Below are 15,573 nucleotides of genomic sequence, written 5' to 3' on the forward strand. Positions count from 1 at the left end.
TTGTCGTAGGTCTTTTCGTATAAATGTTTCGATTTTTCTGGTACTAACGTGGATAGCGTAGCTTCAACGGCTCGTCAATATCACTCATTTGAAGTAATTTTTTCGCAAAACTTTGCGGGAAAGACGGCAACACGCTTACGTTCAACCTTAACGTCACACTTGACATTAAATAATTTATAAACAATGTCTTAGAAACAGATTGCCTGCCTACTTTTCAAAATGTTTAAAAATACTAATACAATTATTAAATTCTCCGCATTCACAAAAAATCTTGTAGGTATATAATTCGTTACGAAACGATGTCTTTTAGTCACCAGATGTGTTGTCCAACTCGGCTTTGCCTCGTTGGCCAATTTTCACGTCGCGTGCCTAAAAGACACTCATTTCGCAACTTATTGTATAAATAGCTATTTTATTATACCTGAATCACAATCTCCTTTTTAAACACTCAAATGCGTGCGAAAAAAGGCCTTTAAAACAAACGTGCTTTAGGGCCGATTCTACAATGCAGGTATATACCGAGAATAAGCTATACCTAGAATAAACTTTGTCAGTTTGCGTTGGTTACCATTGGGTCAACCAATGGGATAGTTGTTGCTAGGGCACTTATTCCAAGAATATCTTATTATGCGAATAGCTGTAATTGCAGAACCGGCCCTTAAAGTTGCTAAGTAATGATACTTCAAGTATGACTTTTGAGACTGGGTGAAATAAAAAATCCTCTTAGGTCGCTTTTTGTAAATGCATAACATTTCTTTGGCTTGTACCTTGAAACTTTCACAAACGCGCGTAATTTAGGGTATGCTTCCAAATTTGTTCCACTTTTTAATCGCAGCATTGTTTGAAGTTTTGAATGAATGCACCAAAAGATAAAAGATTTAAATACCTTTAACATTTCCTTCATATATGCCAGCATTTAAGACTTTATTCGTAAGTAACTTCCTAGTCATCCATGGAAACAACTTTTCATGTTCTTTTATAATAGGCTTTACTGGATTTGGATTTTACACCTACCAACGTTTATTTAGATTTTACAACAAGCGATTTAATGGACGGTGTATTATCTTTTTCAACGGAAATCGTTTTATTCACAAAGACGATGATTTTTATAAGCAAACGTCAAGTGACATTTCCATGGCAATCGTGAAATTACCAACACCCAACCCACTTACACATGTATTCGAGTATTAATAACGTCAATATGATTTCATTGTATTTCCTATTTTTAAATTATACTGCAGGTATACTAAAAAAAAGTATAAGAAAAAATAGTAAAGAATACTAAAAAATAGTATAAGATACACGTGTATACTTGGTCTTCGCGTCGTGCCATTTAACTCGTTGCGCGTGCTTTAAAGACTTGATTATACACTTGTATCTTAATATACTATTTCAGATTTCTACATCCATTATACTATTATTGGACTTAACCAAGTAAATAATCCTCACTAACCCATAAAATAATACAATCTTTATTCAAATCCAGATCTTACATTTCTCAAGACCTCTGGTATTCGGATGTAATTCATTGCCGTTGTATAAACAAACGACTGAACCACATTTTGGTCTAATAGGTAAGTACCTAACAATTTGTCAATATCTATTCTTTGTTATCTGTAGGCACTTACACCCCCCCCCCCCCCCCCCCCCCGTTCCCAACAAGACCTTTTGATGAAAGTCGGCCATATTATTAGTCGTGGATTTTTGAAGAAAGATTGAGCCCCAAAGTGTGTAAGCCCTTGCTGTGGTAATACGAATTTGCAAATTGACGCGATAAGCCAATTTTATTAGCCAAGTAAAATTTATGAAAGGGTGCCTGAGTGGGAGGGAGTTGCAATATACGAAACTACGAAGCATCAGCGTGCGACTTGCAGTTTACGGACGTAACGATCTTCCTTAAAGATTGCGTATTTGATAGAAGATAGATATTGAAAAGGTGCGACTAAATGACATACATATAAAACTCCTTTTGTAATTGCTTGATAAAATGCGGTCAATTATATCCTGCGTTGGACCGTTGTTTCCTTTGAGATGACGATAACGGTAGGGAATAACAAAATTGCTGGAAGTGCACATTTTCATTAAGGTCTGTCCTTCGAAAATGGCAAGTGGTTCGTATGCGATCGGTGCAAATGCAGCCAAAGACACATCGTTTAGGACATGTTTATGTGCGCTGTTGGTTTTTATCGCAATTTGTGCCATTTTATTGCTTTCACTGCTGTTAACCAAAAAAGGAAGAAGCGAAGAAGAAAAGGTAAATGCCAAACGTATCAATTATTTTTGTCATCTGATACACAAATTAGTAGATATTTAGGAAAAAATCATTACCTATAGATAATTTGCCCGCCTGTCCGCCAATCTTCACGGGCATCATGGGTTTGTCTGAATTTATTATTTATTATTATTATTTGATATAGCGTGTCTTGTAATCTTTCTAATAGCACTGGTAAACGACTATAAAATCTTAGAACTAATACGATGTTCCCATATGATTTTCATATAGTGGGCGTTTTCTTTACTAATTGAATTCCCGCAATAACATTTTGGTAAACTGGGAACATTCTTTTTAATTAATTTACATTCTTTTTATAATCTGTACCTATGTTGTCAATTAATAATTAAATTTTTTTATGTCTTTAATAATCCAATGTTTATCTTTTGCATGCAGTTTACTAATTAAGTCTGCGTTTTTCCCGACTTAGTTATGCAAACAAGATTTAATAACTTGTTTTTACTCCAAAGAATCTTGTTAAGATTAAAAGTAGTATGGATATGAGGGAAAAACGATACAATTAAAATGTAAGTAAACAACTGTTTTCAGTGTAAACAAAAATAACTGTCAATTTCCGTATTTTTATTTATTACCTACTAGAGATTGCATTTCTATGCGATGTGAAATGCCAAACTTGCATGCATATACATAAAAAATCTACACAATGTCCACGATAAGGATGTCCACCATAGATCTCCGAAACCATAGAAGATACTACGTTGGTCAAATTCGAGAAAATATGTGCAATTAAACACTTATTATCATGCTTTAAAGAAAAACTAGAAAATTCCGATTACTTCCGAAGATATCCCAGAAAATCTCAAATTTGCCGATTTCGCTTTCTGATGTTATTTGAACAGATACAAAAAAAATTTTCAACAGTATGGTGCACCCGCGCACAACGCCCTAATTTTGTACTCCACAAGATGTTGCGTATCGTTGATAGTTTTTGAATTATTTTTAAAAAACGCAATTTGATAATTTACAATTACTTATGCTTTTTTTTTAAACTAAGCACTTTAAACCGGTCAAACTTCCAAAGAATCTTAGAAGTACATATAGGTACCCTAAAAAATAGGGACCAACAATATTTATCCATAACTCGCTTAGTTTTTTTCAGTTATTTCCCATTAAAACAATTAACAGATAAAAACGAACCATTATTAAGATATTAATCCGTTTGTATTGGGTCTACATAAATCCACCAATTTTTTTGTTTTTCATAAGATAAATTTTTACTACCAAGAATGCGTCTGAAAACATGGGTACTTTGGTTGAGAAATTGGCACCATCATTGGCGAATAGGTTCAAAAGTATTGACATTCAGTCCGATACAGGGCCAACTTTAAAGAACAGGGTAATTAAAACTCAAACCCAAATTTTTATGAAAATGCTGTTTGGCTAAATTATACTGGTAAACGGTCAACGATTAGCGACAAACGGGCGCATTTAGAACGCGTGGGTTTTTAGCCAGATGGTCGCTTCGTTGTATCCGTCTGGACGAGGCCAAAATAACGCAATAGGTGCTCGCGGATTGGCTGAGAGGGGACGCTGTTCGCAAGATTTGCGTTGATTCTGTTTCGGTTTTCCTACGCGGCAACGTTAATAGCGAACTAAAACTAAACGCTGATAAAGAGTCATAACACCGTGTCGGGAAAATTTAACTTTACCTCAAAACCAAGCATTAGTAATCAAGAATTAAAGTAATAGAAGCATCAAATTTATTTACCGGCATCTGTTAAAAATAAAAAGATCCACCTCGTTTGGTTATCTTCCATCCCCATGCAGAAGGCAACTTTTGATATCACCCTTGGTTTCCCATCCACGTCCGGTAAGTTCTGAATGAGTGGTATTATAGTTAGTGGCAGTCTAAAAAGTTGACATATCGGCTTTACCATGGCTGTGGATAAAATGCGGTACTTCAGGTCTTCGATGTTATCAAGTTCTATGATCCCACCATACAGTTTCACAAGAAATTTTTTTCTAACGTCAACGATTTGAGATTGAGTTACCGTGAGGTCGACAACATCTCTGAAACGCTAGGGTTTTTACTATACGTCTTCATTACCTTTTTCTTTCCAACACCATTTAAAGAGTGCTGAGGTGGTGTCACACCCACTTATTGCATAAAGGCAGGGTTTCGTATTTGAACAAGTGGGAGGAATGCAACACAGCAGGGCTGTTACCCTTTCCATTCTTCTGGAAATAGACGTTTCATTTAAAAAGAATCAAAGGCAGTGGGTAGCACCAGAAGATCAATATTTTCCTCTGTTATAATGATACCATCATACTTGTCAGCAGCTGAGGTCTCCACAATGATTACATCTGCGTCTTCTACTGCCTGCTTCACTTGGATCCCCTTGGTTTCCATTTCACTCTTCAGCATGGTTATGAAGTTCATCTTATTGGTATCATTAGAAATTTTGCGTGAGAAATAATGTGATCGAAGTTGTCTTGCAAAAGACAAAACTTGTTGAGGAGTGCAGCAAAGTACACCGATATATTCCCAACAGCATAACCATCAAAAACGATCTATGTCATTGCTCCTTTTTTTTTGGGGCATAATCCCCGTAGTTTTGGCAGACTATCTGAGGGGTCGCTTTACTTAACTTGGTCCAAACAACCCTATGCAATAGAAACCCACAATCAATTAAATTGCATTTTCTGGTGTCGAAATTTACGTCTTTGCCCGCGATAGAAAGAATCGATTTTCTGCCTTTATGCATTGAGAAAGGGTTTTTTATTTTGTTTATTAGTTCAAATAGCTAAGACGCAAGGCGCAAAGTACCATTAACTTTGGAACCGTTTGGAACTATGTCTGTTTTTGAAACTTATAAAATGCAGAGCAGTAAAATTAAATGTCAACGGTGTATACCCAAAACGTAATACGAGTCACTGTAACTCTGGGTCACTGGATCAACGAGAGCCACTTGGAGGAAAATGGTTGACCCTAGCCTGAATATACTAATTTTATATTAAAAGCCCTAGCTTAGTAAAGGTCGATTCTCACTTTCGTGCAAGGCACGTACTCGGCACAGGCAAGGCACCGACTCGGCAAAATATCTATATTATTGAATCTTATGAATTTTTTGGGGTATAATTCACACTATGCGAGCAACGACTCGGCCAGCTACGGCCTTTGCACGCAGCGTTCTTCCGAAACAATATTTGCCGGACATGTACCGTGCACGTTCCGACAAGTGTGAATACAATCTGTGCAGGTCACCGACTTTAGTTCATTTTTCATAGTACAAGAAAGGTTGAAGGGTCAGCAAAGGAACACTTTTTCAGCGGAACAAGATGAGATGCTGATTGAATGTGTCCAAGAAAATGATTTCGGTCATAAAAGATACTTCTTATGCATTTTATGTACACAAAAACGTATTTTTCTTTTTCTGCAATATGTACTTTCTTGTTCTTCATCATCTAATATTAGACCAATTTTAATTAACGTGAAAGTTTCGAACATTTTTACAGTTGAAACTCACGTAGAAACTGCTTACCTGCGGCAAGCGTGTCGCAGTGTGAATTGAACTCAAAAAACTTTGCCCGTGCCGAGTATGTGCCGTGCCGGTTCTTTGCACGAAAGTGAGAATCGGCCTTAAATCTAATGACCCAGAAACTTTGGCGACCAATAGTACTAATTTGCAAAAGTGGATTTGACGATGGTTTGAGGTTTGCAGGTATTCTTGATTTCGAGTTTTACATTGAACTGGAAGAAGGGAAAATTTATGTGTAGATACTCCTAAATCTATTATACCAATCATGAATCTTAGCTCTGAATTACAATGTATTCTTTTAGGGTACGGAGTATATGAGATATCATGGCTCTCCACCAGTTACTGATAAAACAAATGAAAAAAATTTGTCAGCTACAACTCACCCTACAACGACACCGACCACAACAACCACAATAACGACACCAAGCACAACGACAACTCATGTTAACACCAAAGAGTCAACGCCGAAAGACGCCATGCAACACACAACTGCAGAGTATTTCATAACCGAGGGGAAATTAGGGGATACTACACAACCAAAGGAAATCGGTGATATTACGTCAACTCTACGCTCGACCGTTCAAGGAACAGTATCTACACCCGATACCACATTAAGCACGCCATTTATCGACGTTCGATTATCGGGTAATGATACCACAACCTCCAACCCAACAACAGTAACTACACCGACCACAACAAATACGTTACCGATGTCGCAGACCACCATCGCAACCACAGACTCAAATTCAACTACAGTAAAAGATACACCAGTTGTAAATGTAACAAGCTCCACTACAACCCCAACAACAGTTACAGCAGCGAAAACAGCAACATCGGCCCGTACAACAACACCCAAAGTTACAACTGAATATATCGACGATAGCATGAACGTAGTTGAGGCAACCGGTTTTGATACGACAGAAACACCCCCGATGACACCGGGTTCTTTGGGGCAAATAGTCACTACTACAGAAAAGGAACCGGAACCAATATGTCTATCATCAAAATGCAAATCGGTAGCTTCTGCCATGCTAGGTTCCATGAATCACTCGGTCGATCCATGCGAGGACTTCTACGAGTTTGCATGCGGGGGTATGAAACTCGATTATGAAGATTCGGACACCTGGCTAAGGATATGGGACCAAACGCATCATATTAATGAGACATCTCCGCAATCCTTGCAGACCTATAAGACATTTTATGACAGCTGCGTCTCCCACGAGTACCTTTTTAATTACGAGTTCCGGACCATTGTGGGTAAGACGTTATGTTACTGATTTTCTTCGATCATCATTCATCGAGTTTTAGTGCAAGAACTAGTAAAAGAAGTGGGTAATTTTATGGACACATACGAAGGTAGCGAACACATAGACATAACTAAACTTTTTGCTTACCTCATCTTGCGTCGATCGCTTCCAATAATGGAGGTCGCGCTTGATATCGACAAAGAAACCTCCAAATTTATACTGACGGTACGCGATTGGAGTGGACAGTAGTGTAGAATGTACAAATTTGTTTTAGTTGAGTGTTCCAGGCAAGGTATCCATTTTACTTGACAAAACGGAAGCCGCGAAATTGACTGATTTACAAAACCGCTGTTTGGATAAGTTCAGAACACAATTACAACAGGAATTTGTCGATCTGAACGAGATTCACGACCAGTTCATAGAGTGCCAAAAAGACTATACCGTGTATTTATTTTCGATACAAACGGCTGCTGCGTCCATAGGCTTTTTTTCGAACTGGACGAATACGTACAATCGGACGCAGGTTATGCAAGATTTACGCACTACGATAGAATGGGACGTTTTAGATCATTCGAACGTAAGTGTCGATCTGGAAGTTACTTTATCCTATTTCTTCTCTTGTGTTTCTGATTCCAGGCTCTTCCACCACCAAACGAAAGGCGAGAATCTACCTTACTGAAGGATTACACCTTGAAGACAATATCCGACTTGCAAACTGAATATCCGTTCTTACAGTGGACGAAATTTTTTAAAATTCTCACCGAAAAAGATCTAGGCGAAGAAACGTTAGTCCAGGTGTACTTTCCAGATTATTTCGAACAACTCTTCGCTGGACTGAGCGTCGCACCACTATGGCAAGTATTATTCTTCTATTGCGCTGTACATTTGTTTAATTGTAAAAAGTCACTGGTATCTACTTCAGAACTGGTGAACGCCTAATTGTGCGCATCTTGGGCACTTTTACGTAAGAAGTTGGGTAGGTACATAGATCAATCAAATGGATCTGGGCCACCGGGTTGGTCTCTGACAGCAGCGAAACTCAAACTCATATAAGAGCAAGAATAAAAGGTCTTTTTTTGGTTACACTTCCGTCACGAAAAGTTCGAAATTCGATTTCGCCGACATTTCGTACAAGATCCTACATAAGGTCAACCTTCGCCTTATCTGTTTACCAAGTGAAATACATTTTTTAGCAATCTTAACATGTAGACAAACACATTTCAAATGGGTTGCCTAACAAAATTAAGGCAAGACTACCCTTAATTAAAATTCCTGTAATTAATATTTCTGTCTGCTTCTATCACATGGAGAGAGCGCGTGAACACTCTGTTACGTCACGCGAAGAAGAAAGAAAAGAATTTATCGAAAGTCAATCTCGTAGCTAGTACAGAAAGCTAGTTTCTTTCAAATAATAAATGACCGAAGATTAAAACAGGAAAATGGTTAGAAGGATTTTGGTATCAGAAACAAGCCGATTGTCGCGATTGTTTCCTTGAAACCTACGAAGAATCGAAAGGATCTGAACCACGCGAAGAGACGAAAGAATCGAAAAATCGAAAACATGCAAGGACTTGCTGAGAAATGTAAATAACCTGAACTTTAAGAGTCTAAAGGCTTAAATCACTGGAGGAATTCGAAGAAAAGCAAAAATCCGGAAGAACTTCAGAATCTGAAGAATGTCATGGGCTTGAAGAATCAAAAGAATCTGAAGCACCCTAAGAACCCAAGGAGATTAATTGAAATAAGTTAAGAATTGAAAGAAATGGAAGCTAACAAATCAGATGATAGAAGAAATGAAAGAATCCCAAGGTTCATAAGAACCTGAAGACTCGGGCTGAGATTAAAAGTAAATGAGCGACGAGAAGTGATAATAAATAATGAAACACACACACAATATATCGTTTTCATCTATTATTAGATTCCTCAGTTTTTCCTTAATAATCCATGCCTCATTTCTTATTTCGTCCCTACCTGCTGCTTTCCTTTTCTTCAATCTCTTTAATTGTTGTTCCATCTCTTCACTTGATATCTCACCTCCTCTCTTCCGTCATCCTCTATCCCACACCCTTTTTCCTGCTTCCCTTGTAGTACTTTCATAAAGTGCTGTTTCCAGTCCTCTATTTGTATTTCTCACTCACTAAATGTATTTTTCTCGTTTTCTCTGTTTATCATCTTCCAAAAGTTTATAGCCATGATTTCTTCGTTATATTATTTCTATGTCTTCATCTTTTTTCCTTACATATTCTTTTGTACCATTTTCCCTGTTCTCTCACTTCCTTATTATCTCTCTCTTTCTTTGTCTCTCCATCATTGATCTATATCTGTATCTCTCTTCCTTTCTTTTATCTCTCCCTTCCTCTTCCTTTACCTTATTTATTGCCTTTTTAATACTCTCCTTCATATTTTTCCACTTGTATGTACTTAACCCCCAGGTTCTACGCTAACTTCACACTACAAGAACACGGAAATAAAATCAAACCGGGCAACGTTTAAAAATGGCCACCCGAATGACCATTCCCTCCAAAACTAAATAAAATCCCGCTTAAATTTGGAAAGTGGCACGTGATAAGATAAAACATGTAAGGCAGGGACCTCTTACGTTAGTTGTAGACCACGTTTTGACCTGAAGCACAGTAGGGAAGGAACGTAAAATTAAACACTCAAATTGTGAAAAGTTTGTTTAATAATGACGTAATTATTATGATTGTAAAAGTTTGGAAATTTAAGTGGAAATAAATTACATTGCAAAAATAAACTTTGAAAATGGTAGTTCACCGAATCAAAATAGAAATAGGCTGCCAAAAAAAAAGACTTACCAATAAAAAAAACCAGCCGTCAAATTAATATTAAATTGTGTTGTAAAATTAATTGTTTGTAATGATGTGAATGCGTAACATAAAATTATAACATCACAAAAAGTAGCAGGTAAACTTCAAGAGGTAACATATATAGGTTAAAAACAAGTTTTGGGAATTATGGGTCAGGTAAGCAGGTACCATGATTCTAAGAAAGGGTGAAATACACAGGATGTGTGACTCATCTTTGGTGTAATAAAGTCCTTTTGTTAAAAGCAAGATGGAAAATTAACTAAAACAAGATATGTGGAAATTACGAATCGCCACTCATTTATTGCACATAGATTCTAAACTGAAGAGCTCCTTCACGATAGGTAGCCCGCCCCTAGTTTCGGGGTTTCGAGCCTATAGTTGAATGTCGAAGACAATCACGGAATTAGGTGTCGTAGCTCAATTTTGACTACAGTTTTTACCACCCCCGTGACTGCTTCATTCACGGAGAAAATGGTTAGTTACAAACAACAAGTCAGTACATACATCAAACGAATCGGTAATTTCTACATATTAAAATATAATGATCAAAACCTCGATCAAAACTTATATGAATGTTACTTCAGGGACAAGACCAGGTAATCACCATCAATAAACATAAATTAAGCAAGCATTACACCAAAAACGTAAACAATTAGAAACAATAGCATAACGGTATCACATATGTGATTATGCATTGCGGTTAAACAAAGTAAATTTCAAAAACAAAGATTCAAACACACAAGAAATATACAATGTGGCATACAAAACACAAATACGATATAAAGAAATGCAAAGATTACTGACCGCCATTCAAGACAAGATGCCAACAACAGCCAAACGTAACCCACATTCGTGCTTTTTAGGTGGCGCAGGCAACTTTTCCCCACCTAGAAATTGCATGGTTGCCAACTCTCAAAAATGTATGTCTCGTCGTAAGTTGTATATACAGGGTGGAACCTCTTACACTTCTCCTCTATGCCCTCTCCTATTTCATATACTTGCTCCTCTAATTTCCTTCTATAATCCTCCACCGTGTCTCTTGTCCACAATTGTATCTCCCTTCATCTATTGCATCTTTCCATTTCTTGCTCTTTTCTTCCCTGTTAGTCTTATTTCCATCGGTTGGTAACCGTATTCTGTCCTTCTTCCTACCATAATATCTTCAATTTCTTCCAAAATGTTTACGTTTACTAGTATGTAATCGATTACCAACCTCCCTCTCCCTCCTATGTAAGTGTATTTCCCATCCTCTCCATTCTTGCGATTAATGTTCTCCAACCTCTCTTTTCTGTTGATTCCAGTTTCAACTCCCCTCTTTGTTGCATTCTTTATCTCTTGACTTTCTATCTTCCTCTTCCTATTTCCACCCAATTTCCTTTATTCCTTGTTCTGGCGTTTAAATCTCCCGCCACTACTAGCCTCTCCTCGTCTATCATATTTTCTAATTTATCTCTTCATTCTTTCTCTGTTATATATCGTTATCACTCTTATCCTCCCCCTCACTAGTTTACGAAAACACTATTCATTTCATTCCTAGAAAAAAAGTCAAACTATTGACATGAGTCAATTTAATAAATAAAAAATCACAGAAAAAAAAGATGGTAAAATATGGTAATCTACTACACCGTTTTATTTTCTACCCTTTCTGTATTGAAACACTTGACGCTTGGGGTCATCTGCAAAAAAATTGCTTCAGAAATTAGTACAAAAATTTTTGAAAAAACTCAAGAAAAACGTTGTTTTGAATTTTTAAAACAAAGATTCAGTTTAGCTGTTCAGCAGGAAAATGCGGCTTGTATTCCAGGCACTCTACCGTCACACACCAATTTTTTATTTTTTAACATGTTTTTAAACAATTTTATTTGCAATATGTTATTGTGGTAACCTTTTGTTAAATTCATAAATATAATACATTATAATAAAAAAAAAATACTTAACTTTAACAAGATTTTAAAATCGGATGAAAATTCGATACTAGTAATATGCGTTGCGGTCACTTCCCCTTTTTAATTAAACCAGTTTTTAAAAAAAACAGTATCGGTGTTATAGGTTTCTATCCCCATAAATTATTATGATTGTAGGTCATGACTACACATAATTCAGTCATACAACAAAAACATTAACAGAGAAAAAATTTACATTTCAAACGTGTCTAATGGCTTAATATGGTTTGAAATCAATTGATATATTGGTTACAAAGAGGCGGATGGGACAGTTAATGAGATTCCATCGTTGAGTAAAACAATACTAACAAAAAAAGCGCAGAAATTAGTTAATTATACTAAGTTGAAATTCACCGTAGGATTATTGCAAGGTAATATCTTTTTATTTAGCATTGATTAAATGAACTGAATTCATAATAATTGGTACGTAGCTTTTTTTTTATAATTCACAAAACTTGCGTGTAGTCTAAGTGGCTCGAAATAAATGCTTATATATATATATATATAGACGTGGTTAGGGATATGACTTAATTAATTAAAGTGAACGTTGCCGCAATTGTGCGTTGCGCTTTTATTATTAATTAAAATGTAGCCCTTGCGAAATTATGCGGCCGGCTAACGTCAATTATTTGTAATTTGAATTAAGTCTGCTCGAATATGTGAGCACCTTGTGATAGTTTAGGCTAGTTATAAAAAGTCTACTGCAACTGTCAGTAAGGCCAGAATTGAGCCTTAAATTTTTGTCCTCTAAACCTCGGTCCATTTCAATGAGCCCTAAACTTTGGTTCTGTCAACCGCAGACCACTTCAACCCCCAGTACCAGTTCAAGTTTCCATGGACAATCGGTTCTGAGTACTGTCACTTATCCGTGGAAGCGACTCAATACCACCTGCATGTTCATAATCTTCAAAATCGGTTAACTTTACAGAAGGAAGGCGAACCCAGTTTAGTTTTTCTGTTCATTAATTAAATGTTATATGATAATCATACTTTTTAAAAATAATTCATAATGTATTATGAACTTAAAGTGGCACTCTTCACTTGTATGGCATTTATGGCATTCCAGTACGGTTTGTGCCACCGCATATCTGAAAACTGAGCAAAACTTCTTAAATGCTATCCATACATTTCTGTGGGATAAAAATTGATACCTACATAATTATAATTATACGTAAGAAAGAAGAAGAAGTTTTCCTACGCACCTTGATTACTAGTTAGAAGTTGCATCCTCCATATTGAGGTGATACGATTGTTAGATATTGAGATATATCTATATGATTTTGCTTATGATTTTGCTATTAGTCCCTTCATTCAGCATAAACTGTTACAATAATTGTAAAATGTTAGTAGATGGTAGAATATTCACCCTCTTGTTTCAGGAAAATCAACAACGCATTAATTGCATTTTATGCAAATCACTTATACGAGACATTGGTAATACCGAGAGCAAAAGACAACAGAGAGTTTTACTGTTTGCAACTGAGCACGAAACTATTCAGAGACATTACCTCACATCTCTACATAAAAACATGGTCCCCAACCCAGCTGCAAGAAATTGACAAATTCTTGTCGGACATCTTCGAAACAATTAAGAAAAACCTAGCGTTAGAATTTAAAGCTGCTTCTTGGCTGGACGATGACACAAAAAAATCGATGTTAATAAAAGCCAAAAAAATGGTTCTAACTTTTGGTAAAGCAACCGATAGCTACAACGACGTACAATACCTCAACGAAAAGTACAAAGATGTCGAGCTGCGTAAAGATACTTTCATGAAAAACGTTGTGAAGATGCTGGAGTTTGACCGTAAATCTTTATACAAACTTACTGGAAAATTATTTACCATAGATTACTTGTAAGTGCTAAAATATTACTTCTTTCTTCTTTACCTTCGATACCTTTAGGTGGAATTACTTCATTAGTGTATTTGATTCACGACCCACGTCATTCTATACAGAGCGACTAATTAGTAAGCAACTCCGGAAAAAATGTGCCTTATACTTAGTATTTAAATTTCAGTGGCTCCGATCGGAATGATGAGTGGTCCTCTGTCAGGAACTCCTGGGTACATAACGATGTCACGCATCGGATTATCCTTAGCAAGGGAAATAGGCCATTATTTCGATCCCGTAGGAATACAAAACGACATGAAATTAACCCCGGCTGCAAAGGCGACCTACGACGCAATGGTCGATCATATGAAGCAAGACTTACTTTTAAAGGCAAATCAAAAAACTGTCAAAAATCAGAAGGTTTCGTTCACGGTATGCGGCCACATACAAAGGGAATTCACTTAATATTTTGTTACGATGCAGGTTTACCCAAATCTATCCGCAAACGAACGCATCGCAGACAATACGGGTATGAGATTAATCGAACACGGCTTGGATAGTTTAAGGGCTGAGAATATACTTCCGTGGATTTCCACGACGTTGTCGAGGGAACAGATTTTTTACATATCAATTGCTCAAGGTACTTCAACTGTAGACTAATCGATATTAACGTATATTTTAGATTACTGCCGAATTACGAATCTAGTCGACTACATGTTGGCACTGTTAGAAACAGAAAGCTTACCACCTTCGCTTAAGGTGGAAAACATCGTGACGAACTCTGAAAAATTCGCAGAGATCTTTCACTGCCCCAAAGGATCTGAAATGAACAATAATCCGATGAAAATTCAATTTCCCAATTTAGTAAAACATGAAAATTCGGGCGAATTATGATTTAATTATTGTTTTTATAAGTATTTATAATAAATACTGTTTAGTAAAGTTACGTACTATCCGTTTTTTTTAAACAAATTTTATTGTGCCTATAAATTTGACGTTAATTAAATAAATAAATATTTTCACTTTTCAGCTTACATAAATACGGAGATAATACCGCATTTAAGAAATAGGGAAAGGGGGTTTTCAATAAAATGTGCTTGTCACTAATTATCGCGTGAACCCTAACCAGAACTAGCGAACATGGTGAAGAATATTCCTTTGGCAAAACTAGAAATCCATATACCGGATATTGGAATATTGGTGGATTTTCCCATCGAAACTACCGAATGTTTCTTCCTTGCGGTTCAGTGTTGGTTTTTCTCGTTAGATCATTTTGGTTTATAAGTTCTTATCACTACACGGAAGAAAAGAACTTTGGATCCCATCAAACCAACGAATTCATACTTATATTACGTAGTTTCTGGAGAAACGTATATTACTTCCGTCATTTAGTAATCGTCTCCTTTCATTATTAAATTCGTCCAAATTTGGCATGTTAATCTAAAGATTTGTTTGTTAGAACAGACTATCGGGCGGTAGTGTAAAGCACATTTAACTATGTTGTCAGGCTAACAATGTTCTTAGGGCATGTGATTGGATGTTTTTCAAAAGAATAACGTTACCTATTCTTTGAGAAAACATCCAATCGCGTGCCGTAACAACCCTGACAACATAGTAAAATACCGGCCGTTAGAAGATAGACTATAATTTAACTTTGACCTGTCGTTAGATCAAGCTTATTTCTTGAACGACTAGCAAATTCGCAGAAGATTCTAAAAAAATTCCAAGAAGATTCGAGGATGATCCTAAGGTCTTAAGACGATCCTATGAACATCACCGAAGGTTGTAGAGACTCGAACGGGATTCTAAGAAGATCGTCAGAAGAATCTAATAAACAGTGTAAGTTTGATAAAAGTTTTATACTTGTCCAAAAAAAATTCTCAGACAGTTCGTGAAATATTCTTATAGGAATCCAGAAAGTTCCTAAGATGCGAAGATTTTGCATATTCCGGA

General features: G+C 36.4%; 1 protein-coding gene across 1 annotated transcript; it reads left to right on the top strand.

The window, feature by feature from the left end:
• The first annotated feature begins 2,099 nt into the window (after positions 1-2,099).
• Positions 2,100-14,566, top strand: LOC116172436 (endothelin-converting enzyme 1-like). The gene is made up of 10 exons (XM_031489653.1): positions 2,100-2,254; positions 6,075-7,029; positions 7,081-7,244; positions 7,294-7,596; positions 7,656-7,873; positions 13,170-13,643; positions 13,693-13,757; positions 13,808-14,052; positions 14,104-14,260; positions 14,303-14,566. Exons 1-10 carry the CDS (start codon positions 2,102-2,104, stop codon positions 14,512-14,514), a joined length of 2,946 nt encoding a protein of 981 aa, XP_031345513.1. The 5' UTR covers positions 2,100-2,101; the 3' UTR covers positions 14,515-14,566.
• Positions 14,567-15,573: the final 1,007 nt, after the last annotated feature.

The sequence above is a fragment of the Photinus pyralis genome, unplaced genomic scaffold (assembly GCF_008802855.1).
Source record: "Photinus pyralis isolate 1611_PpyrPB1 unplaced genomic scaffold, Ppyr1.3 Ppyr1.4_LG5, whole genome shotgun sequence".
NCBI classification, from domain to species: domain Eukaryota; kingdom Metazoa; phylum Arthropoda; class Insecta; order Coleoptera; family Lampyridae; genus Photinus; species Photinus pyralis.

Coding starts and splice junctions, on each gene's coding strand:
- LOC116172436 (XM_031489653.1), top strand. CDS start 2,102: ATGGCAAGTGGTTCGTATGCGATCGGTGCAAATGCAGCCAAAGACACA. Junction 2,255..6,074: donor GAAGAAGCGAAGAAGAAAAG/GTAAATGCCAAA, acceptor GTATTCTTTTAG/GGTACGGAGTATATGAGATA. Junction 14,261..14,302: donor TTACATATCAATTGCTCAAG/GTACTTCAACTG, acceptor CGTATATTTTAG/ATTACTGCCGAATTACGAAT.